We start from the raw sequence: 26,989 nt of genomic DNA on the forward strand, positions 1-26,989 counted from the left end.
CAGGCCAAAAACTGACCACAGACCCAAATATGCTTCAGGTAAACAAAAAGGGAAATCGAGGGTCACTTCGCAGTGATGACAGTGTCTCGGAGGGCATGTCATGTATACACATGTATACCTTTGGCATCCCCCCAGAATAATGGCATTAATATCAGAAAATAACAACCTTACAGTAGTACTCATCCATATGCACCCAAAATTTACAAAATAATAATAATAATAATAATTATGATATAGCAGGCACCACAGACAATTCTCAAGAAACTCACACGCAAAATAACATCCGTGACATATTATTACATCTAAGAAAATGTAACATAACTTCTTAACGTGTAAAAAAGCCATTACTCGCCGTGTGGCGAGGGTACTTAACTTGCTTAACAACATACTAAACAGACATAATTGCATGATTAAGTCTGCAGATAATAACTTGCCCCATACACGCACACACTCACGCACGCACGCACACACACACACATGCACAAACATACAGGCACACACACACACACACACGCATGCACACACACATGCACAAACACACACACACACACATTCACTAAAGGTTAGGCATTAAAATTAGGAGCATGCACCCAGCACAGCCCAAACCAGCCCTGAGGCCTACTCTGACAGTCACCGAGCTTGTTATTTCCCAGAAACACTGCAAACACACACATCGTTCTGTTTCGTACCCCGCGCGCGATGCAGTGTTCATGCATTCACACAGGCTCGATGCACGCTACATCTCTCTCAACGTACAGGGAGTTTAAATGCAGGGAGGAACGGCTCCATCATTAACTGGAAAAGGCGAAGAGAATGGAGACGTTCTGGTAGAGTGACTGACGGCCGACTCGGTGACAGACAGCACTTTCGCAAGCCTTTGTTTTCCCTCCTGCATCTAGAACGAGGCATTTTAATTTAAAAAATAAATAAATAAAAACAGACTGCCCACCAACCTGTCTTTGCTGACACTAGGAGAGTGGCACAAAACAAAGAATCAGACTAAATCATTGCCTCATCCAAAACTTGATGAATCTAATCAAACCAAGCATATTGCAAAACTCTTATTCTGTAGCTAGCCTACATATTTTACTACTGATGGGGGGGGGGGGGGGGGGGGGGGATCACATAGACATGGCAATCATTTGAATGGTATTTGGGTGACTCAATGCACTTTGACCATTTATTTTAAGAACAGCTTTAAGGCAACACTTCACCTATACTATTGCATACTATTGCATTTCCACATTTCAAAATACTGCATAAATGTGCCAGGAGTCTTAATTCCAAGAAAACAAAACGCTGTTAAATTACACAATTTATCCCCGAATGTCTAAAAAATGAACGCATGTCCAGCTGATCTTAAATGAGTTTAGAAAAAAATAAATAAGTATATCTGTAAAATGCATTCTCACAGTTTCTTTAAGTATTTTGTAACTTCTCCCACCGAACTGTAGAGGTCATACGGATCCCCAGCGGAGGACGTTTGCCACGAATGTCGACTATAAACTCCGGCCTCGTCGTAATTAAAATGACACTTTGTGAGGGCTAAGGTGTGTCTCACAACGAACAAGGTCAGATTGCAACTGACGTCAAATGCCCATCGACATGCAGTCCTGGGCCGGTTACACGGCACATTATTTTTTCATGTCGTGTCGTCACTGAGAATAAGGAGTTCCATCTCTTGGTCGCATAGGCTACATTTCCGTTTCATAAACGGACGATGCGGGGAATCCAGCAATTAGAATAATTTTAGCAACCAGAAAAAATAACGGCAGCCACATCCGCATAAATAATGCACGTACCTGGCTTTCAGACATAGCCTGCCAGTATACTGATCGGAAATTGGCAGGTGGTGTTTTAATATTAACACATCGCTAAAAGAGACGGATTCGGTAGTCGTTCAGATTAATTAACAGCAGTATACCTAACAGATCCGAATCGTCCAAAACACACGTCTTTTCTGGCGATGCAGACGCGCCCTTCTGCGACTGCATCGGTGGCTGGAGGTACAGTATGCTACCTGCACGCGGTGAAGTAACATATCACTCCGTATATCAGTTCAAGTTCATTCATTTCCAGATACAATTTCATGTCAGCACCTGCGTAGGTAACGGCGATTTGACGAGTGCACTTCTGAAATGACTGCCTCTGTTGTCGTCCTTGTTGTTGTTGTTATTATTGTTATTATATTTATTATTGTTATATTTATTATTATTATTATTATTAGGCTAATAATAATACTAACAATAACAACATAATAATGCCATCGCCCACTGCCAATTCCATGCATATTCTGTTTTGTTTCATTTATTCATTCGTTTATTTATTTATTTATTTGTTTGTTTTCCTGAGACATGGTATTATAAGTTATCTCGTCCCGATTCTGTATGTAGCTGACATACTAACACGTTTTCCTGGAATTGCAATGAATCTGTCGATTTGCTACTAGTCTGCTAGCGCAAAAGCGGCGGTGAAAATTAAGAAGCTATTTACAGAAAGAAAGGACAGAAGCGCCATGTATCATTATGCATTGTAGTAGGATGATCTCAAAACGAAATGCACTAGCTGCAAACTATTATACTGACCCTAATTTGGCTAAAGCATGTCGTTAAATCTAGGCTATAGCACTGTTTACGGATCGTTGTACGATATAGCCGAGTGAAATAAGTAGCCTAATGGGCTAATTCTGGACGGCGAAAAGCGTCTTGCGTCTAGAAAAAAAAATCTTAAATTATATTTGGGTTTAAGCGACGCCCATTAATTACCGTTCTCTACACACCAGGGAGCATCCTCACGTCCGCGCAAATCATTCAAAACTGCATGATTCCGCTCCTGTAACAACCGATTTATGAAAAGCAAGAATACACACGGATCGCCGCTACTCGCTAGCATTTCAACTCCTGTTTTCACCTACACATAGGCCAATAGACAGGTGAAATAATGTTATATTTTGCATGTATGACGAATGTATATAGGCATACGGATAGACATGGGAGAAAAATAAAATAAAACAGAAAAGCCTTACCGCGTCTCATGAGCTGCCGACGAGCATGCAGCAATGATCTCCTTCAAGTCCTGCCATTGAAAACGCCAAGGGTGGAATTGCTTATTTAATTGTCTTTTCCCCTTAGAATATCGTCCTTGCGCGCAAAAACACCCTACGCAAAGATGCAACCTTCGTCGATAAACGTAAACTTTGATTCCGGATGTCTTCGGTGCGAATAAAAGCCGCTTATATTTTCCACAAGGGTAATCTGTGTATTTTGCAGCAAATGCCTCTTATCCGCTGATGAGAGAAGATATCGGTAATATAACAGACTCCTTATTTTGTATCCAGAACACTCTCCATCTTCAAAGGCAAAACGCGTCCTCTTCAGCAACCACCGAGTCCCTTTTTTGAACAGAAACGGGAAGAAATCGCTGACCCAAGACGATATCCACAGTTTTTTTTTTGTACGTTTTCGAGAAAGTCCTACCGCAAAGGACTCCAGAAATTGCTTGCTTACAAAGCAGAGCTCGTTGAGAAAAATGACAAACCAATTTCGAAGCACTGCTCCGCGAGATGCAGACGGAGATGGAGCTGAGAGAGAGCGAGCGAGAGAGAGAGAGGTGAATGGAAAATTCGGAACTGGATTTCGTCCCACTGCATGGACTCGGGCTCCATCTAGCAGTAGCCAAGGGGTAAAAATGGTCGGGGACTGACCGTACCCTTTGCCGGCACTGAGTTGAAGACCTTCGTGTGCATGTCGTGTGGTCAGTGGAAGGCCAGTTCACGCAATTCATCGCTTAATATCGTATTCTGTTCACTATAGTTCTAATGAAACTAGCGTACCGCCGGGTCGAACGAATGTGGCTCGTTGTTACAGTGCAGCCATTCCAACTAAACGAACACATTATTATTATTATTATTATTATTATTATTATTATTATTATTATTATTATTATTTAGTCGAGGAGAATAAACAGTTGGTTGTACTTTGTCTTGAACTGTCAATGGAATCACACAAAGGGATCTCTCACAATAAAAGAAAAATAAATAATTCATATCGCAGCCCTTCATAAATGAATAGACTACATACAATGTCAAACCTGAATTTAGTTAGGAATTGTATGCTATGTCTGTGCTTTAAATATATATACAGGGATTTTTTTAATGTACTGTATTGTCCTAAAACACTGTCTAGACGACTGGACTAAAAAAACAGATCGAAGTCAAAAGAAAGTTATGGAACATTAAATCATACTCTGCGCTGACACCGAATCATTTCCACTTGAGTTCAACTATTGATCAAATTATTTTAACAATGGTGAATTGGTCATGGCCCTGAATATGTTTATGGTTGGCTAACTCTTGAGGACAAGGCTCAGATATAAGTTTACAGAACTCTCTGCATAAGCTGCGGATCATGACTTTCACAAAATGTGTATTCCGAAGCCCAAACGAAGACCTCAATTAAGCCAGCAAGATAATTGATCTTTGGGTCGGTCAGTGTTGGGCCATAGGAACTGAACTGCAGCTGTTGAGAGTTTTAGACTCTCGGGGGCTCTTGGTGTCGTTTTATAACAAGCATAACTCAAAATAATGAAAATCGTATAATTAATAACTGCTATTTGGTTATGGAGGGGTTGAGGTCGAATGAAAATCCATGGACTTCCCATCCTTTCCCGGTCTAAAGGTGAAACGTTATGGAAATGAGGAATATCCTGCAGAATATTTGTATTCCAGAGACCGTGGGAGCTTTTTCCCCCCTTTGGCGCAATCAAATGCCATGTAAATTTCAAAACCAGAACAGAATCCATTACCATAAATGAAAATGGAAATGTCCGTGTGACCACAGCGTTCGACGGGGGCCAGTCGTCCATATGGTGCTGGACTTGTATCCCACTGGGGTATGGGCCAGGAAGCAGGGAAATTAATTACCGCACACCTTTGGTATCAATAGCTAAAACATTGAAATGTATCAAACGAAACCTTTCAAGGCTACTGTGATAGGGGAGTTTGATAAGGATTTAGTATACAAATAAATCAAAATCACATTCTACATATCAATAGACCCATGATTGTCTTAGTTCAGACACAAAAGAGTACGAAACAAAAAGTAAAAATTTTATATTCATGTACCATCCCAATAGCTATCACACTCCCTCCCCTCTCTTACTCTCTCTCACACACACACATACAAGTACAATTACCACAGCATTATTTTCCCTTTTATTTCCACTATAGACTAAAAAAAAAAAAAAAAAAAAAACAGCTAGCATCACTGGTTGCTTATAATACCTTTACAGGAATATTCATATTAATTAATCAACACATCTCTGGAGCTCGTCTGGTTCTGAGCGTCTAAGAGCGTCTGCCAAATGCCTGTAATGTAATGTAATGTAATGTAATGTTCTTTCTTTATGCAATTTTCCAGCACACTTGCCACTTTACAAACCTTTCTGCTGTTGATTGGATAATGTTAGCTGAAGAAGACAATGCATTTACTGAATCTTTGTCCAACCCCTAATAAGTTCCTGGCGTAATCAAGATAAGGGTGGCATAATTGCTGTATCAAAATGCCTGGATTCCCGCATTGTATTCTATCCATTTATTTATTTATTTTGGCAGTTTCCAGTCAGAAAATTAGCATAAATTAGGAGAAAAAAATAACACAGGAGACAGACTGGATGCCTGGGTAATCAGGGGAATTTTTGGAACTGTTAAATCACATGAAACGGAGTGATATTCATCAAACCTTTAGAAAACCATTATTTACCGAATGCACAATTGCACACCAAAGTCTAGTTCAGCCCCCGTCTAGTATAGACGTGCAATGGAGATCAGTGGAGTCAAAATGTCCTCATGCCACAGCATTGCCCCAGTTTGCCTTCTCATGTAAGCGGGCCAGGTCCAGAATGCCGGCTGTGCTTTTTCACACCCCACCAATGAAAGCCAAGCACGGGTTCGAAGCTCAGCCACTCGGTCACTGGGTTGCTTCGGTCTGATGTCTTCATCCCGGTATTGATTTTGCGCAACGGAGCTAGACTGCGCTCGGTACACTGAGCCGTTCGTGGATGACGGGGTGGCATAGCGGTCATGTCGCTCGGCTAGCAGTCCAAAGCATTGTGCCGGCGCACTAACGGACAAACCCTTGAGCAAACGACCGGGCGATTTTTTTTTTTTTTGAGTGAAATATCCAGCTGCAGAAATGGGTGTGTAAAAAAAAGAAGTGCTTTATAAGTCTCTGGGCGCCGTTCTGCACGCTAAGCAATATGCGACTGCGTAACAATAATGGCCGAAACAGAGGGGGAACGACGATAGCTTGACCAGCAAAGCATCTGCTTTGCTCATGCCGAAGTGTCTGCTCTAATAAATGACGCACGGATGAAACCGTCGGTTCTTTTTTCAGAGGCAAACCCCTACGTCTGTTCGGAGTTAAGCGTCTCGGTTTTGTATAAACCGACCAACCCCCTCTTTTCGGGCCCGTGGTTTTCTGATCTAAGGCAGGGGGACCGAAACGCTCGGGAATCTGGAAACAGGGACACGCGGCTTTTTTTCCACCCAGTAATTCAGCTCATACTGTTTTCTGCAGTTCCTAGGCTGAGGTAACATAGACATACTCCTGCTTTCAATCAGCCTTCGTCCCCAGCATTGATTCAAAAATAAACACAAAGATTGAGTTTTTCTCTGCGCGAATACAGTTTGGCAAGTTCATTTTGGTGATTGCTGAAATTCACAAACTGTGTATGTAAGAAGAATGAGTGAATGCATATGACTGAATCCAGGCTGTGTTTGCACTGCACTTACCGATAAAATAAATAAATAAATAAAATAAAATTATAGAAAAACTAGACAAAACACTGTGGAGAACAATACAGTTTACACAAACAGTGTACAGGCAGTTACTGCGCATGCTGTATGCGATACATTGACAGTTTACTCAAAAAAAGCTTTCTGTTACCAGGAAATCAAAGTACAGTGGAATATGAAATAACAAAAAAACATTTAATCACAATTAAAATGTTAAATGCAAATTTGCTTGTGCAGGCTATTATTTCATCATCAGTTCATAGCTACATGCAGCCGAAGGCTTGAATCTATTTTGTCAGTGTGAAGTCAACCATTTATTCTATGAAGGAAAAAAAGAGATGTGGATAAAATGTGCTTTCAGTGAGATTAAACTTTGTAATGGTGTTACTTTGGGTTCATTATGTACAGCCATACCAGGCATAAGAATTATGTCATCCTGGTGGTATGGCTGATTGATTTAAAAAAATTAAAAAAAACACTTGGCTACACAGTTCTTTAAAAAATAAAAATAAAAAAACTAGAATTAAATCTCTAATATTTCTATTTGTCAGTCTGCCAGGACAAAATACATGCAGACAAAAAAAAAAAAAAAACATGAAAAGATGAGTATTCCTGTAACCACTCGTTATCTCTTTGCTTTCAGAACTTGACATTTCCAATTCATGCGCTATTTTCCTCCTTTCCGTTCCCGTTTAACTTCCTGACCCAGGAACGCTATTGTCATGCCTATCATTTATAAAACATTTTGCTTGTTTACCTTTCTGGAAAAAAATTTTTTTTCCCTTTTTGGATCAAAACAAAATGGCCGTTGTCTCTTGCACTGTAGTGAATCACGCTGAGAACCTTAAAAGGCCGCTTTGCTCCACACACTGAATACAGCTGAAATACAACCCTGTTCAATAGCGAATGCATGACATTTGGATCAATGGCTTCATCATAACAGCACCACTTAGGCAATGTGTGAATGGCATATTTCCATCTTTAGGAAAACACCACCTTCATTTACAAAGGCCCTCTTCTGTATTTCACATCCTTTGGTCCTCTATACAATGACAAATGACACCTGGAGTGTCATATCCTCACCACTAAATTTCCTGCAGCATCATTCAATAGGTGGTTTTAACACCATCTCCAAGCAAAAGGACCCCTCTTTCTGCTGTCCACTGAGAATGCCTGTTTGTAAATACCATTTATACTCGTCTTTACGACGTTTATTCCACTACCGTTGTTCAACACTAAAAAACTAGCATCTTACGGTTCCAGTTGATAGCAGGGACATATATGTGTTTACACACACACACACACACGCACACTCTGTCATACACGCACACACACACACACACACACACACACATTTACATAACCAATTATATTTTCGGCTATCTCACGTGCATGCTTTATTCTATTACAGTGTATACTTCATAATGTATATTTGCATTTATAGATTAGGCTTGTATGACATATGTAATAGCATATGTTATACTGTATATTAGTTGATGTGCCAGCAGATCGGTCAGCAATGCTATTTTAGTGATATTATCTACACTCCAACGAGCAAGTTGGCAAAGCTTAATATGTTTCTATTTTAGCATATTTATTGTGCAACTGTATTTGTGTGGGGGGTGGTATGGTGCGGGGGGGGGGGGGGGGGGGTATTGGAGAGAAAAATAAACATTGGTGAACCAGCTGGCATGTAGTCAGCCTTGCTGAATGCACATGTGAGGTTATAGCGTACACGTTACATTGGTTCAGACCATGTGAAGTCCAGTTAAAGCTGCCCCTGTTTTTCCTAATGCACACAAAATTACACAGATCACAGCAGTTCTGCAGTCGTGATCACATTAAAATATAAACACGCACACACACACACACACACACACAAACACGCACGAATGCACGCAAGTGCGCACACATGCACTAACACACATACACATGCACACAAACACACGTGTACACACAAGCACACACATGCACACACACAAACATACATGCATGTGTGCACACACACGAGCATATACACACACATGCACACACACACACACACACACACACACACACACACACACATACACACATCCACTTCAGTCCTTAATAATAGAACATTTTTATTTATTTATTTTAATACAGAGCAGTTATTTGATGAAACCTTAATTACATTCCTCGGTTTGAATAATGTGTTTCATGCAAGTGCATAAAGATGAAACTAGACAAGGGAATTGATCCTTTAACCTTGGAGAAATTAAAGTAGAAATGCTTGGTTTTTAATTTTGCCAAGCTCAATTGAAGAACACAGCTTAAGGTCTTAAATATGCTTTTCATTCTATGAAAATAAAAAAGAATATTTCAAAATGAAAACTTTTAATGGTATGTAAGCACAATGGGCATGCCACTTTCTACACTAGAGTCGGTAGAATCAATAGTAATAGAATTACAGGAATGTTACAGCTGTTGTTGAAATAGAGTAATACTGACAAATTTACACAAGAACCTTGTGGAAGACTAGGCAAAACATTGAATATCTATATTGAATTTCAGCAATGGCTCAAGATTGTGTATGTTCGAAGATGAGGGCAGTCTACTAAACATTGTCATGCAGTAGAAATTGCACTGTGGTAAATGACACTTTGAGTATTGTGTGCATTGCAAAGCCAGCCAAAAATCCATGTACACAAATTGATTTGTTGAAGCATGCACATTATACTTCTTTTCATCTGTGAAGAGGTCTGCTTTATTTGCCTGGGTCACAAATAAGCACAAATGCGTTTGTTTAAACTGGGCTATTTCGGGAAATGTATGTGCAGACCAGAAAGCCCAGCCTTCAAGGCTTTCAGAACTGCGCTGTTGTGTCTATCTCAGAAGCACGCACGCAATGCACGGGCCATGCTTGAACTGGCGTATCCACTAAGGCTTCTTTATTTGGATGGAATCAGACGGGTCAGGCTCCGGAGTTTCCGCTCCGACGGGTCCGTGTGCGGTAACAACGGGCCGATTATTCACGGCTAGCGGCTCGCTAGCGCCCGTGCTCTTTAATGCGAAGGAGCGTGGGCTCGGGCCGTTCGGCCCAAATAAAAACCTCCAGCCACGAGCGCTAAGCTGCTGTCTGTTTTCCCCCTCTCTCCACCAAAGTGTTGCGCCTGTTTAATGAAGCAAGTTTTATGTTTGTCTCTGCAGACGGTTTAGAGTGGCCCACTGTGCGTGGAAAAAAAAGGTCTGACTGCACTGCACTGCACTGCAACCGGCGGGCTTTTCATCTGTCCCCCGTTGCGTTTGACAAATCTTTTGAAGTACCGCAGGTGGCCTTACATTGTGAGTCATTAGCAACCATCCTGTGTATGTAAATATGCTGCCAGTGGAGACAGAAATACAAGATACCAGTGGAGTATCTTGTATTGAACTATTTAGTCTTGCACAGTGAGTCACAATAGTGAGTTATTTTATTTTGTTCTATGGAATGTTTCTCTCTTCTTGCAGCAAATTATCTTTTAAGGTTGCGTCCCCTTCATGAGTCACCGCTGCTTGATATACTTCTCTGGTAGTCTGTGCTCGGACATTTTTCAAGTCAATTCGCAGAATTCGGAACCCGATAAACAAGGCTTCTCTCATCACAAAATGAATCACCCAGCGTTTAATTTACCGAAGGACGGCAGTGACAGAAAAACAATCACAGAAGAATATTATCAAAATAATGTCTAGGGTCTTGCTTACATTTAAGAGAAAGTTATCGTCATCTCTCCTCTGTGTATTTATATTTCAATCCACACTTCTGTGTGTGGTGGGAGGTCCTGTAGGGGTGTTGACTCAATGCAATGTATTCAATTCTGTTTTTTATTTCTGTAGCACTTTTTACAGAGAGCTGTTGCAAACTCGCTCGATAGAGTAACAAAGCAAGAGTCACAGCAAAACGAGAAAACACCAGGCCTGAACCCCGAAATAGGAAGTCCTGAGAAAACCCTCAAACGGCGGCAAGAAAATACTCCCTGATGGGAAGAAATCTCGAGAGGAACACGGCTATAGAGGGGGAGCCCATCCTCCACTGGCCAGCCTGGTGTAAAGGAGCAGACAGCAAATAAAATGGGTTAAGCAGGTCACAGCTGAGGTGAAAACTAACAGGAATAATAGAACACGAAGCGTGTGGTGTAGTTTAGAGGAGTTGGATGATGACAGCACTGAATGTACTGAAGAGTAGAGTCTGACTGCAGCCTCATCTGATCGGCTCACGCAGAGGGTACCTGCTTCCCATTGGCTTGTGTATCGCCCACCGTCCATTTTGTTTTGCGGGCCTTTTAAAGTGCACTGCTGTCTATTGCAGGTAATAGCAGTCGAGCCCCTGAATTTAAACCGCGCAGGAAGACAGGTTTCGCCCACAGTTTTTCACACTTACATCTAAGGCAATTCTGTAAATACTGAAGTGGTGTGAAATTACAATGGAACAAGGTACAAGGTTAAAAAATGACAAGGTTCAACGTATTACAAGGTGGAAACATTTTTTTTTGATGGTGTGTGAGACCATCAAGCCCACTCTTGTTGGAAACAGACTGCTCATCCTTGAGCAGATTCAGCCGTTGCTATCTTGCACTTGCTTGGCTATTTTTTAGCACAATTCAACAAAAAAAATCTGAATGGTAGGTATTTGATGTGTACAATACATTCTCTAGCATGTAGTGCTACTATGTGGTTTCAGGTCTTTTTTTAATGGTCTCTGCATGATATTATATATTGCTACCCAAAGGTTCTTCATGCCGTTGCTAAACAGACTCCCATTTCCATGATGATACACGTAAAAATATACTTTTCTGACATCCTTTAATGCAACAGGACATTCACTGAAGTGTCTCAGGTCAAATACGTCTCTCACAGGTACACTGTAACAGCAGTGACTCACCTGAAACCTTTTACTGTAGGTGTGAGATTAGGTCCAAAGCCCCACAGGACTACTCTGGTAAACCACACACACACACATGTCCACACGCAAGTAGGGAAGTCTGCAGAGGTCACGGACAGGGACTAATTTATCCGTTCTCTTCCCATTTGTGTTCGGCTAGCTCCATCTCCTCATAAGCGACTTCAAGTCAAGCCTTTATAATATCAGTGGAACGTAATGATTCAGAAATGTTTGAATGACAAGGCGCACAAAAACCACCCGCGGTTTAAAAGCCATGAATGCCACAGTTAAAGGCGAGCTGCTGTACAGCTGAAAGAAGTGTAACATGCAGCGATAATACACATTGTGAGCAACAGCTACAGGCAGGTGGGTGGCACACTATGCTGGTTAGGATTAATGTCTCAGTGTTGGTGCTTTAATGGGGTCTTCCGGGATGATAGATGCATTTTTCTGCACCTGCCCTGTCATATTTAATGAGGAATTTGGGAGGGACAGCTGCAACAAAAAAAAGTGCAACTTTATCATCAACATCTGAAAGTATATTTTCATAAGAAGCAAGCATATCACTGCTATTGTGTGAAAAATCTAATTCTTAGCAAAATCTAGATAACAAAACTGCTACTCATTTGCTTTGTTTTGTTTTGTTGAGCCATGACACATTAAGCCAACTGCCTTCCTTTCACTGGCACAACTCTGGTGTGCGAGTGTGTGTGTGTGTGTGTGTACACGCGTGCACCTTTACTGAGGCATATTATAGTCATTATCATAGTACACAGCTGTACATATGTAATTACTCATGGGTTGGGTACAATAAATACACTCCACTGCTCTCTAGTGAAAATCATCTTCAAATCACAAAGGGAGTTTGCTTGCACATGCAATTTATGTACTTAACTATGGCAACCAGGTTCTATCAACTGGCAAACATATTTCTAAAACAAGAGCACAATTCCATTAGCCGGAATCTGAGATAACATACAAATCTTTTCATCATGTGTCTATGTACAATTCATTAATTTAGCAGTGTCAGTATGCAAAGTAGGGTACATACAAACCACAGGATTAAGTAAGCAGTTGTGTTGCAGCTCAGTGGATGAGCTAAGACTAACTGTGTGTATGTGTGTGTGTGTGTGTGTGTGTGAAAGACAGAGGGGGGAGCGAGAGATAGAAAGATATTTTACAGAATGAAGCAAAGACCAATAAATGGGGCAGTCATCTCTCCTTGATGTATGAACTGCCACAATGCCATCAAGTGGAGAAATAAAGAACGCAGCTTATGTGGATGAACATCAAATGAGTCCTCTCTCTCTCTCTTCCTCTCTCTCTCCCCCTTTCTCTCTCTCTCTCTCTCCCTTCCTCTCTCTCTCCTCCTTTCTCTCTCTCTCTCTCCCTTCCTCTCTCTCTCCCCCTTTCTCTCTCTCTCTCACTCTCTCCCTCGCTCTGTTTTTGTGTGTGTGTACCAAGGAATTCTGGGCCCCTGAAAAAATGTTGCTTGGCCCCCCCTTTTTTAATAAAACAACTGATTTCTTTATTTATTTAAATCTGGGGCCCCTCCCCCCCCCCCCCCCCTCACCCAAACTAGCAGCACCCTTGCATGTGTGTGTGTGCATGTCTGTGTATGCGTGTATATGCATGTGTGTGTGTGTTTGTGTGTGTATGGAGGGGGGGCACAGCATGCCCGTCTGGTGCAAAATGCATGTTCCCACATTTGACACTTATTCAGTATCTGTGTTGTCCCAGAGGGTTCAGTCAAACGCGCTATGTCAACCAAGGTCACGACTGTGGAGTGTTTACACCAATCCATAGCGCTCTTTATATTAGGACTATGGAGAGAGATGAAATCTGTGCCCTTGCTAAAGTGGCTTCCCTAGCGCTGACGGATAATCACAAATGAATCTAATCAAATCTATTTACTCTCCGTTTCCTCGGGGAGGAATATAATGGAATAATGATAATGTGAGGACATAAGGACATGCGGATTGGCGGGAAAACAATAACATTTTTATCACACACAACAACCATATCGCTTGTAAATCCTTCGACTTCAGGCTAAAATTTGCAGGTAAATTATGTCCGTGAATATTGAACCTATAGCACCTGGCAGAAATTAAAGCGCGAGGTAGGCTACTACCGGTTGTCATGGCGTCCACCATGCTGTGCCCGTGACCTCTGCCGCGCGCTGTGATAAGCTTGCAGGTGGCACTGTCGCTGCTCAGCTCGCGGCGCCGCTACTGTAGAAGATGTGTGGAACGGTGCCCGTCGCGTTCCACTTCAAAGCCACAATGAACTGTCAACTGCAGGAGCTCCGCGGGCTAGGAAGCGTCCGACACTGTGTCTAAGAGAAATTGACTACGCCCATGTAAGTTTCTAGTTATTCTACCACACTTCTCTCACGTCTATTTATGTAGAACATAAATCCTTTGGCTGTAATAAACCAGACTTGTTGGCAACAGTTTATGAATACTATAGGCTACGCAAGCGCTGTGGATGGTCACGCTCTCTCATCGATTACAGCCTCAGTGCAGATTTTGCTTTTGTGCACACACACAATTAACTTCTGGGAAGGTTTTATACTGTCTGAGTGAAGAAACGGTTTGGAACAAATTGTGCATCTGTTATGTATTCCCGACAATTATCTGCGTGGGACGCCTGCTGCCGCTCTGCATGAGAAACAGAGAAGGGTAGTGGTAGAGTAAAGCGGATTGCATTTTGCGCGTGCAGCAGTGTCAATACAGCATTCGGTTCTGGTAGATAGATTTGGCCAAGGATGTTAGGCAAGCAAAACCAAAAAACAACAACAACGACGATGACTAATAATAATAGCTAATAATAGGCTAGTCTAACATAAATAATGAAGTAAGCATTTCTGTGTGTTATTGAAGTTTCTGTGTTCCACTGTTGTTACTAAATATCTTCAACAACGAAGAGTGCTTACAATCTTTGCAAATGTTGGAATCTAAAGCTTTCACAACATTTTAAAGCGATTCCCTAGTTCACATACGTCCACCTAAATACATGGTGGGTTGAGGAAACTGCCGGTCACTCGCTCGTTAACGTAGAACCGTTGTTGTTTTTCGCTCTTATAGGCTACCACAGTTATAGTGTTTGCATACCCTTGATACCTGCTTAAAAGGTAACGCAATAAAACCAGAGGAGGGACATTTACAAATAATTTTCGTGTCATCAAAACCAGTTGCAGTTTTTTTTTTTTGCGTATACTGTTGTAAAGCCATACGTCAAAGTCAATTAACATGTAGTGCCCGGTTAAGGCAATTTGCAGATGTTAATCCTAGAATAAGAGCATTAGAGCCAAACAATCTGTGCCGAGTCGTACAGTGAAGCGCGTGAACACAAAGCTAGGCCTTTTCACCAGGTCAATTTCCTCTTCTCGAAACCTTGATCAAAAACATAGGAACTGAAATGAGTGTCACCTTATGGATGATCGATTATCATAAAATTACATTTAATATCGCGACTGCGACGTGTGAGTTGGGCTGTATGTGTATTCTCTAGTTAATACAGTGCATTGATTCGTGGTTCTAATTTACTGAGGGTCTGTAGTGTCTTTTGTTCGGAGGCTTCAGGGCAGTCCTTAAATGTAATCCGCAGAAATGCCATTTTGCCGCAAAAGATCAGGTTTGAAACTCTGCTGTTTTCCATACAACAACTACCCATTGTAATTCTGCCGCTGCCCTCTAACTCACATTGACACCAGTGACCAGTGCTGCAAACCTGCCAACTGTTGGTCATGGATGAACTGTACAAAGTGACGATAAACGGTATATTATGCTGAAAATTACAATTCTTTGTTTATTGAGGTTTTTTTTTTTTTGTTTTCTTTCTTAAATGTCAAGCCAGTGTGTTTTTCAACGGTCCAAATGCTATGAAAAACTGAACCATCTTGAATGTGCCATGTCTGGAATATTACACCACTGTCTGAAAAGCCCCTTTCTAAAATGAACATTTAGAGGCGAACCCTGGTAACATGGAGCTGGAGCCTGAATTCCTACAAGCCATTCTTGAGGAGGCCTGATTAGAAACGTTGAACTCAGTTTCATGAACGTCAGTTCAGCTTTTCACAAAAAGCTTTTTCTTCCTCAAGAATCTGTTTAAAATAATAATTACAACTTTACCGTCATGATAATGTTCACATTTGCTTATATTTTTCATTGTAAAAATATTTTTTAAATGTTCATGTTTTTCCTTTTTTCCTTAGCTCTTTATAGTGATTTCAGTTCAGGTTGGGCCTACATTACATGCATGTATGAATAGGGAAGCAGACACTGATGCTCTCTTTATATTTTGAAGATCTGCGGAGATGGACTTCCACAGTCCCAGATGAGCTGAAACCACTGGCCTCGACTTGGAAGGGAAAAAAATAAATAAATAATGGAAAAAATGAGTAAGTTTCTTCTGAACATCATGCAGTGCAATGCTTTGTTATATGTTTGGGTTTTTTTCTTTTGTTTTTAGCTGATTTGAGTTTCCTGGAAAGGCACTGCTTTAATTCCAGTAAAGGAATGCAGTCACCTGGGGTGAAATCAAAGCAGGATACCATATTTCACTTTTCAGTATGAATGCTTCCTTTTTTTTGCATGCTGCTGTGTAACAGGAAATAGAAGTCGATAATCGGCGTGTTGCTAAAGCTCAGGCATGTTCCTGCAATCAGGTTTCCGTCACGACAGATGCCCTATCGTGATTAAGGGCTAGCTTTTGGAAAACTGTTCGAAGCGTTCATCATCACTTGTCCCGTTTCGCCCCGGTATATTCTGTCTGGGTCGGGTGGGGAAAAGTCGACATAACCGTATCAATATCAGAAATATCGCAGGCTGCAAATGTGTAGTTTTCCAGGCCGGGTTGTTGCCGTGGGGACGGGGGCGGCGGTTGATATTGGCAGCAGGAAATTTGCACTTAAGGCTCGAGATCGCTGCGTTTCCCGAAAACGCTGAGGGAGGGAATACATTTGAACAACAAGGTGAAGATTCTCCCGTTCCGCATACATTAATGGATTATATACAGCCCCTGCTCTTAGATGAGACTGTCTAGAGGGGGGAAAAAAAAGTTAGAAATAATTGACTTTCCAGTTTTAAACAGGCCCCATGGTCACCATACGCCTCTGCTAAGCCAATTTCAATGACAGCGTTGGGTTGATTGTAGCAAATTGGAAAGTATAGGGTATGTGTGTTTACACCTTGTGCTGGGGAGCTTCATAAGTAACCTTTGGGTGAACCTTAAATCCAAGATGGCTGCCAGTGGAACTACGACGACCGTTGCGACATTATGCAAATCACTTTTGAGGGGCGGGGCTTAGGTGTGCAGGCAAATGGCTTTGACCATTCCCAATCCAATAAAACCCAGCGTGAAGGGATTCTGGGACGAAAGCCATGCGGGGCTGCTTTAGGCTGGATTTAGAAGCGGCTTTGTACACCCGCGAACGAACATGCTCCTTAGCATATGTTCATGTGTGTTCTGTATGTGTTCACGTGTGTTAATGTTCAAAACAGCCTCACAGCTGCCATTGGCTGGCACTATGCCAGAATAATTATGTAGAATAAATGCTGGTAGAATGATAGCTACCAAGATGATGATGCACTGAACAGTGAACAACAGTTCAATAACGTTATTAAATTACAGTCTGTTTCATAATAAATTAATGAATCTAAAACTGTATCAGAGAGTTATCATGATGGAGCATCCACTGTGATTTCATTTGATTTCACTGGTTATACTGAATGACAAGTGGTCAGAGTTTTGTTCACACAGTGTGATACCATCACAATATGAACTGCGTGAGACTCAGGCGATAGTGATTCAATTGGGTAGCGATAACAGTCATATTTAAATCAAGTCATCCTGAAGTCAATTCACTTTACTCGCTTAAATATTAAATCTGATCTTTTCATAACCCCCCGGCCCCCCCGCTCACTTTCCTGACTGTGGCAGATACCCAGCATGCCTTGCAGGCGGTGGAGCGTCTCCAGGCCAAGCTGAAGGGGAAGGGGGAGGTTCCCGCGGAGGAGAAGCTCAGGACGCTGAAGACGGTTCTCCAGAGCCCCCTCTTCGGCCGGATCCTCGCCATGCAGACGTCCGGCCTCCTCCCCCAGGCCTGGGTGAGTGCGCGGAGGAAGGAGGCCTGGTCCAGGTCTTTAAAGCAGCTCCAACCATACACTGTGTGTGTGTGTGTGTGTGTGTGTGTGTGCGTGTGTGTGTGTGTGTGTGTGTGCGTGCTTGCGTGCATGCGTGTGTGCGTGTGTGTACCTGTGTACCTGTGTACCTGTGTAACAGTCATTTTAATGGTGTGAGGTATCAGCTACCCGCTAGTGTTGGGACTCTGTCGTTCTGCTACGTGGACCCACTGGCTGAATAGAAGCCACACACCGGTAGCCCTGTGGTTTGTGCAGTCTTTTGGAGCACGCTTCTCTGGTACAGCGGCAGAAGCAAAGCAGGGTCCGGCTCTAGAAGACCACGCTGGGTCTCTGTTCTCCTCGACGGATGCCAGTGGATACTGCCTTCCCATAGGGCATTTCCAGCTTTTGTGAATTTGAGCAAAATCACGAGATATTTCATTTAAAAAATACTGTAAGTGCCCGAATGTTGTCTTTGGGTTCTCTGGGATAAATTGGGACTTTGCTGGGATCAGTTCAGGAACATTCTGACCCTCACATTGTGGGAAGCTCCGGGACATTTTTGCCCTCTCTCAAACCTAGGCCGACCAAACGTCCTTTTTCCCAGGCATTTCCTCATTTTGAGGCCGAAAATATCTGTCCAGGCGGATTCCGAAAAATGTCGCTTTGGTTTTGCTCGTTCCATAGACCGGATATAAACGAACAAATAGCCTAGTATTATATCCATAGCACCCACATACCCCTCTTCTCTGTTTTTGAGATCCAATGTATGGTCATCTTAAGTCAAGGCATGCTAAGGACATTAGCACTATATATATATACAGCGCATAATGCTCCTCCGGTTTATTAGAGTAGTCAAACAGAGAAGTTGTTGTGGCATTGTTAAGTGAAAATATGGATGAAATGTGGTACCACTATTTTCGATTGTATAATTATGTTTATGTTTTTGTTAATGCGGTAAATGTGTTCTGATATTGAATTCTTCAGTACGTTACCACATAATGTCATAGTATTTTCAGTTTGGATGATTTCTTTTATTGATCTTTCTCAATCCCCGTGAACGGTCCCCCACCACTTCCGAAGTACGAAAATAAAAAAAAATAAAAATGTTTGAGGTAAACTGTCTGTGGGGTTTTCCTTGCGGTGACAGAACAAAGAAGAACAAAGAAAGACATGTTTTGAATTCCAACTGTCGCTGAGCGCGACGGAGCTGAAGGCAATTTAAAACCGCTTGCTGACTAATTTAAGCCAGAGCTATCAGGAACAAAAGTGCAGTTTTGGGGTTTTGTTTCTTTTTGAGGGCTCGGCAAGTCTGGGTTCGCCGAAACCCCCCCCCCCCCGTCTGGGAGTTACTATGGCAACGGCCTGCTCCGGAAAAAAAAAAACTGCGGTGACTGTGCTGTGTGAGGTGGGACAGAGACGGTGTCTTTAAATGCGCGAGAGCCGAACTGGAATGCTAATCTGCTTACCCGGTTTGACCGACAAAGCCCACGTTGAGCAGCAGTCACAGACCTTGCAGGATCACTCACGGACCACGTCTTCCATGGAGCTCGTTTTTCTAAAGAGCCAGCCAACAGTGATATCTCCTTGCCCTTTTAAGGTGCGAGATCACAAGCGTGCGCTTAGAATGTTCTTTAGTCACAATCACTGCTGGTGACTCAAAGCAGTGTCAGAGTTCTAGAACGCTGACTGACTTGGAATTTTGGAAAAAAAAGAAAGAAAAGTAAAACACTACTCTTCAAAGGGTTAACCATTACCGGTTCATATTGAAGGCAGATACGTTCACATAGGCAGGTGTGTCAGTGTAGTACAGTGGCTAGGCAACTGGACTTGTCACTCACAGGTGGGGCACTGCCATTATAATAGACTTGTGTGTGCTGCTGTGGACGTGAGTGCGTGTTTAAAATGCTGTGTGTAGGCCTACCTGTGATCAGCGCATTTAGAATGAATATCTTATCCAGCCATATCAGTGGATTGTATGTAAAGATATGATTTGTGTGTGCTGCTGTGGACGTGAGTGCGTGTTTAAAATGCTGTGTGTTGTGTGTGTGTTCGCGCGCAGGGCAGGACGGAGCGAGCGTCGCCGTGCCTGAGCAGCGGCCTGTCCCGTAGCGCCGCCCTCAGCCTGCCGGCTCTGCCGCGCAGCGACTCGTACGAGTCCGCGCTGTGCCGCGGCGGCCCCCCCGGCGACCCCCCCGCGGCGTCGGCCTCCTGCGGCGACCTGTCCGCCGCCCGGCTCCAGCTCGTCCTTCAGGCCACGGCTCAGGTGTGACCGAGCGCCGCCGCCGTCGAGCGTGCTGAAAGAGATAAAGCCTGGACCGCTGAGCTCCTCGCCGTGCTCGCTCTGCTCAATGTGTTCTTCTACAGATCATGGCTCAGTGTAGCAATGTGCCACGTAAAGTTGGCTAATTGATTGGCCTATAATCAAAAATAAAGAAACATTTTTTGCAACAATACTTTTCACTTTTTTTCAGTGAAGAAAATGAGCCATGATTATGCCTGGAAGATAAGATTGTGCAGTAGGAGTAGAAATGATTGCATGTGCTCTTTGCCGCTGTAAAAGGTAACGGGATGGTGTTTTTAATATTCGATATTGCCCCCGGGCCTTTACGCAGGGCCGCTACGTGACAGACATCGAGTTCCTGAAGCCCGTCTCCGGCGAGCTTGGCTTCAGCTTGGCGTCGGCGAGCAGCGGAAACCGCGATGAAGGGGGCATATTCGTTCAGGAGGTACAGCTGGGCAGCAACGCCCATTGGTAAGTGGCTTTGCGTGTAGCAATTGAGAACAGGCATTTCAGTGGACAGACAGTTGTGCATTTGCTTCCTAGCATGTAGCTCTGTTTATTTTTTATACTATTATTGCACGCTACTGAAGGAACTAGTGTATGTGGAGTTGTGATCTTGCCTGAGATGTGCGTGTGAGTGTGCGTGTGTGTGCGTGTGTGTATGTGTGTGAGTGTGTGTGTGAGTGTGTGTGCATGCGTGTGTGTGTGTGCGTGTGCGTGTGTGTGCATGTGTGTGTGTGTGTGTGTATTTTCTGTTTTTCAGTGTGACCCGTTTGGGCCAAACTAAATTAAAAAGGAAATACATAGATTTTTATTGTTTGTTTCTTATCACAATTCTGGAAACACTGCAGTTCCGTACCTTCAGGGGGAAAAAAATGGAGTTAGATTATTTTAATATTATATTTGCAAACCAAATCGTATCAGAATGTCACATTGATCAAAATCCACATCCTTATTACAGAATGTTTGACTACATTACTCTTATAAGGACATCTTGGCATTAGCATATAGATGAATTTAAAGCGGATGGCGAAGGCCAGTGTGATTTAAAAACACATCACAGGATTTGGGAATCCCTGGGTAGGCTCATTACAGGAAGTGACTGCTATACAGTAGGCCTGGACTGAGAGAGATTCCTTCTGATATAATTGTACTGCTGTTGATTATTGACCCGGTCTTACAAATGACCAGACACAAGCCATGAGACCAGCTGGCTTAACAGTCTCTAACAAAATAAGGATCCTCGGATGAATTCAGCTAGACCCATTACAACAGATTTGGTATTTGGTATTTATACAAATGGTTTATTGACCCATTATTGACAGCTAAAGCCCACTGAAAAAGAAAACTGATGATCCAGACTGCTTACGACCAGCCGGCTTTGTATTTTATTGGTGGAAAATGGTAGACCGCATCAGGATTTTAATGGAACTCCTGGACATGCAAAATTGGTGGATAATAATCAATAATCAATGTTCTTTGTGCTACAATGTAAAAATATGTGAATGTGAAAAACGTGTATGTGCTTTCATTTGGAAAATAAAGGTGATCACAAAAAACTTGATAAAATAGTGCACAGAGAACTAAGCGGTCTGACAGATGTGAGGAAAAGGCCTGTGTTGGCTGTACGATCCCTGCTTGAATAATATCTTTTTCTCCGTGTGGCCGACTTACAGCGATGGGACCCTGAAGCAGGACGATCAGCTCTTAGCCGTCAACGGGCAGCCGCTGGACGGGACCGTCTCCGTAGAGCAGGCTGTGGACCTGCTGCGGAATGCCCCGGAAAGGGTCCAGCTTACCGTCGCCAGAGGCCCAGTCCAGGAGCTGGACAGCCCCGTGCTGTCCATCAAGAGCTCCTCAGCCAATACCCTGCCGCCATGTCAAAACACGGTAACGCCCCCCCCCCCTTTGCCCTGTTGCACCCACGGCCACTTGCCAAGCTCACCCTTTATCCTTTAGTCGATTTGCACTGCTGTATCTTCACTTGTGTTTATCAATTCCAAGACTAAAGCTCAAATTACAGTTATGTGTCATTACATTGCATTATATTCATTTAGTAGACGCTCTTGTCCAGAGTGAATTCCAGTGTAAAAGTAGGCTTCCAGACAAGCAGGTATAAACGCAACATCACTAAACTGCTAATGCAAGCTAACTGTGCTAACCAAGAATCAAATTATATATTACACATGATTATGGTGCTTACATCTGTACTCATTTCATTTGTAAAGCTGACACACTGTTTTAGCTCCCAAGCTTTTGAAGGAGAAAAAAAAGAACCTTTGCCTTTGCCCTTATACAAGGCAGCAGTTCGATCCACCTGGATCTACATCAGGCCAGGGTATGAATTACATTAGTTCCATTTCAGTTCAGTCAATTCAGGATGTGAGCTGAACTTGAATTGGTTCATTGAGTAATCCTCACAGAACAATCACAGTGCGCTTTCAGTTCATGAAATGAATTGCAGTTCATTGCCCGCCGTGACCGAAATGAAATGGAATGGAACCCCAACTCTGCTGCTTGCATACTGTTAGGGAAAACACACGACTGCAATGGACACTTCCTCGTGTACAGTGCAGCTGTCGCGATGTGGCTACACCTCACGTGACAAGGTTGGGTGCCATCTCCCTTACTCCTAAAACGTCCCTGGTGGCGAAACCTCCCCTCGTGACTATGAAAGTCACAGGTAAGGATGTGTCTGTTGTTCTGTGAGTGTCACTGGGACCGCCTGTCCTTCCCGCAGAAGCGCACGGAGAAGGTTGAGGTCATAGAGCTGCAGAACAGCAGGGCCGGTCTGGGGTTTGGCATCGTGGGGAAGAGGCGCAAGGGAGTTCTGGTGAAGACCATCCTGCCCGAGGGGATCGCTGATAAGGTTTGTGGAGAAAAACCCTCCTGCCACTTACACCTGACTTCCTGTTCCTTACACGGCCTACCCATGATCCCCACATGCTAGATACGAATACCGTTTTAAACCTGCTGTTGCCAGGGAACTGAATTTGTGAAAATCAAGACTGTCATTGTGCTCTTTATTCAATCAGGAGATAGAGAGGATACCTTCACTGATGAAGATTATTTTTATTTTTTTTTAGCTAAAGTGTATTGGCGGTTTATGCTTTTATAATCTCCTGCACGGGTATGCTGAAGTAATAAAGGAATTGTGACCAGCATGTAGAAGAGGGTCTTGGTCCTCTTTCTTCCTCGGTTGATTAATTCGGTTGAACAGTGCCTCTTCCAGTGAGCATCATCCCTCTGAACGTCCCCTTTTTTTGGACCCCCTCCGAGCCCCCCTCTCTGATTTCCCCCAGAGCGTCTCCAAGCTGCCTGACTGGATTTGCTCTGTTAGCGATGCTTTGAGATGCTGCACAGCAGCTCCGCTGCTCGCCTGCAGGTCCTGCTGTTCTAATAGATCAGCACTTTGTAAACACTCAGAACCGGTCCACTCTTGTAGATAATAGTTGGTTTGATGTGAAGATATTCACATTCCTATATTTTTTTTATGACATAACAGCACAGCGTTTGGGTTTTAGCAGACGGAGAGCTGAATGCCCTTCATTGGTTGTTGACTTCTGAGGTGTATACAGTATGTAGAGCTGGATGAGGTACAGTGGAGGGTTTTACATGAAACTGATTATATACATCTGTGTGTCTGTGTGTGTGTGGGGGGGGGCTTGTTGGAAAAATGATGGTGGTGCAACGTGCCCCCCCCCTCCCCCCACCAGGATGGGAGGCTGTGCAGTGGGGACCGCATCCTAAAGATCGGGGACACGGACGTGTCAGGGATGAGCAGTGAGCAGGTGGCCCAGGTTCTGCAGCAGTGCGGAAGCAGGGTCAGGCTCCTCGTCTCCAGGGGGGTCCCGGACGAGCCCCCCAGCCCCATTTCGGCTCTGGCCTCTGACAACAAGCCACAGGTGATGCTGCAAGGCCTGGTTTTTTTAAATATTTAATAACTCAAAGGCAGTGCAAAACAAAGATATCCTATTAGCACTTACAGTATACTTGCTGCTGTTGTACATTCATATCCAGTTTTATTTGTTTAATAGGCCTGGGACTGCTTTTAAGTGGTTTGGTATTTGAAATCAGTCTCCTGACATCGAAAGCTTGACCAATAGGCTAATACAAATACTTTATGGTTTGTTCATTTCTTAGCAAAGACATGATGATGTTTTGTGTTTAAAAATAGTTCCACTGTAATGAAGGGGAAGATTCTGAAGTGAAATGATCCCACCTCATTGGAACGCTGTGCTGCTGACAGGATGTCGTTGGTGCCTCCGTGTGGAATGGTGCGCCTGCATGTGGAATCGGGAGAATTCGGAGTGACGGGCCCGGTTCCCTGCCAGCCCTGCCTCAGCCCGACACGGTCCACCATTTTCTCCTTTCTTTCTCTCATCGCAGGCTCGCGGACACGAAGAGAAGGAGGCGTTTGAGGTGGAGCTCACCAAAGACGCTCAAGGATTAGGGATCACCATCGCTGGATATATTGGGGACAAAAACTCTGGTAAAAGTGTCCATTTCTTATGGAAGAAAGATATAAAGATACCTTTATATAGAGTGCCTACGTTCATAAAGATTACTGCATATGCATACTAGAAGTGTATAGCACGTGTCATTTTTTTAATTGTGTGTGCTTCTTGACACAGAACCTTCCGGAATCTTTGTGAAGAGCATAATAAAGGGCAGTGCTGTGGAACAGGACGGCCGAATACATGTCGGAGATCAGATCTTAGCTGTGAGTATTTTTTTTCCCTCAGAATGTAAAACGTTGAATTCTGCTGTTAGCTATTCTACACTCACCCGCTCCAGAATTCAGAGATTTGGTTTCCGCACAACGTTCGATTAATTTCTCATTACGTCCCACCATTCAATTGTATATGATTATATGAATCACTGTGGATAATTTGAGAGGGGGGGGGGGGGGTGTGACAACTGAGGGTTCACGAATGAGAGTGAGAGAACAGCATTAGATAATTGCAGATTTGATGATTCATTTGATTATTTTTTCAGTGGAAATTGCAGCTTCGTATTTTGCATTAATTATACACATTGCACGGAGGTAATTAGAATCGGTGGTTCTGACAAGGTTTAACATTTCAATTGTTGACCCACTCAAGCCTAATTAAAAACTAGAGAATGGTTTCCCGCTCGGTCTGAATATTAAACGAGTTAGCTCATAGGCCAGTCTGAGATGGTCATGTTCTGACACTGCTCTGCCCTATGTAATCTGACAGACCATTGCAAAGCTCATCACACGCTTGTATTAAACAAACCCTGATGATATCCACTGATATCTAATTTTTGTAATAATGTTCTTTATTTGTTTTGTTATTGCATTGCGGCTGTCATTCAGCTCAGCAGAATAGCCAACCCATTCCTTTCATAATGTTATATATTTTTTTAATTTTAGATTAACATGACAGCTATGTTACAGGGTTATTGTTTATAATTATTGTATGTGTGTGTTTGTGTGCATATTTGTCTGTGTGTGTGTTTGTGTGCATGGGTGTGTGTCTTCAATGTGTGTGTGTGTGTGGGCGGTGTTTGTGTTTGTGTGCTTACATACTTGCATGCACATGTGTGCGTGCATGTGCATGCGTGTGTTTTGTGTGTGTGCGTGTGAATGTGTGTGTGTGTGTGCGCGTGTGTGTGTGTGTGTGTGTGTGTGTGTGAATGTGTGTGTGTGCGTGTGTGTGTGCGTGTGTGTGTGTGTGTGTGTGCGTGTGTGTGTGTGAATGTGTGTGTGTGCGCACGTGTGTGTGTGTGTGTGTGAATGTGTGTGTGTGCGCGCGTGTGCGTGTGTGTGTGTGTGTGTGTGCGTGTGTGAATGTGTGTGTGTGCGCGCGTGTGTGTGTGTGCGTGTGTGTGTGTGTGTGTGTGTGTGTGAGTGTGTGTGTGTGTGTGTGTGTGAATGTGTGTGTGTGTGTGTGTGCGCGTGTGTGTGTGTGTGTGTGTTTTCTGTCTGTGTGTCCCTGCAGGTGGACGGGACTAGCATCCAGGGCTACAGTAACGAGCAGGCGGTGGAGTTCCTGAGGCACACGGGGCAGACCGTGTCCCTGGAGCTCCGGCGCTGGGGCCTCCAGGCCGGGCCGGCGCCGACGTTACCCGCCCCAGTGACGGTGCATCGGGACCAGCCGCCCGAAGCCGGGACGGGCCTCTCTGGGTACAGGATGAGAATGGACGCCGTACCAGGTACAGCATCCGGGACCCCGCAGTTCAGTTTAACTCACAGTGTCGGGCTGTGGGTCCTGTGACCACGTAGCTGCTAGCACCAGCGCTACAGCGGGTAGCAGACACATGTCTGACTCTCAGCCTTCTGTGTTTTAACTGCATATGAGTGAGTGTGAGTGTGAGTGTGAGTGTGTGTGTGTGTGTGAATGGTGTGTGTGTGTGTGTGTGTGTGTGTGTGTGTGAATGGTGTGTGTGTGTGTGTGTGTGCACTGTGATGGACTGGCGACCTGTCCGGTGTGTATTACTGCCTCTCGCCCCAGTGCATGCTGGGATGGGTGACCCTGACTGGGAGTAAGCGGATTTGATAGCAGACGAATGGATGGATGGATGGATGGATGAAATAGACACAGCGCACAGAGGAAGGGGCGGGGTTTACCGGTTGAGGGCATGGCAAAGGCGTGGCTCTGCCATTAAGGGACCAATCATTCCCCATCCCAGCGCTCCAGCTGATTGGCTCAATTTTAAAGGTTTAAGGGACAACCTTTTATGCTTTTCATTCAATCAGTAATACTGCGTTGAGTCATTTGTGAAAAAGCACTTTGTGAAGAAAACAAAAAAATTGTACAGTGGGGTAAAAAATGAGTCAATTAAGCAGAACTGCAGTAAAATCTGACTGCACAAAGGAATGTATAAAATGGAAATGTCAGATTTGAATATTTGATTAACTTTCAATGTCATATATTTTT

At 43.5% G+C, this 26,989-nt stretch overlaps 2 protein-coding genes across 12 annotated transcripts in view; one reads left to right on the forward strand and one right to left on the reverse strand.

Moving 5' to 3' along the window:
* Window positions 1–3,605, reverse strand: part of adgrl3.1 (adhesion G protein-coupled receptor L3.1) — a 223,943-nt gene extending 220,338 nt beyond the window's left edge. For 9 of the 11 annotated variants that reach the window (XM_035417525.1, XM_035417533.1, XM_035417527.1 and 6 more), the window contains exon 1: window positions 3,026–3,604. The gene's annotated coding sequence lies outside the window, so the exon portion shown is untranslated. Of the gene's footprint in view, window positions 1–3,025 lie in introns of all 11 variants that reach the window. The other 2 variants (XM_035417534.1, XM_035417532.1) reach the window with 2 other exon arrangements.
* The window catches only part of LOC118227461 (multiple PDZ domain protein-like), a 63,165-nt gene that overhangs the window by 2,350 nt on the left and 33,826 nt on the right, over window positions 1–26,989 (forward strand). Inside the window, exons 2-11 of the mRNA XM_035417956.1 lie at window positions 15,984–16,077; window positions 17,619–17,785; window positions 19,863–20,066; window positions 20,416–20,555; window positions 21,761–21,974; window positions 22,795–22,953; window positions 23,801–23,989; window positions 24,474–24,576; window positions 24,719–24,807; window positions 26,051–26,264. Of these exons, the coding sequence (XP_035273847.1) occupies window positions 16,065–16,077; window positions 17,619–17,785; window positions 19,863–20,066; window positions 20,416–20,555; window positions 21,761–21,974; window positions 22,795–22,953; window positions 23,801–23,989; window positions 24,474–24,576; window positions 24,719–24,807; window positions 26,051–26,264 (1,492 nt within the window). The 5' untranslated portion in view covers window positions 15,984–16,064. The remainder of the gene's footprint in view (window positions 1–15,983; window positions 16,078–17,618; window positions 17,786–19,862; window positions 20,067–20,415; window positions 20,556–21,760; window positions 21,975–22,794; window positions 22,954–23,800; window positions 23,990–24,473; window positions 24,577–24,718; window positions 24,808–26,050; window positions 26,265–26,989) is intronic.

This window comes from Anguilla anguilla, chromosome 5 (genome assembly GCF_013347855.1).
Source record: "Anguilla anguilla isolate fAngAng1 chromosome 5, fAngAng1.pri, whole genome shotgun sequence".
NCBI lineage: Eukaryota > Metazoa > Chordata > Actinopteri > Anguilliformes > Anguillidae > Anguilla > Anguilla anguilla.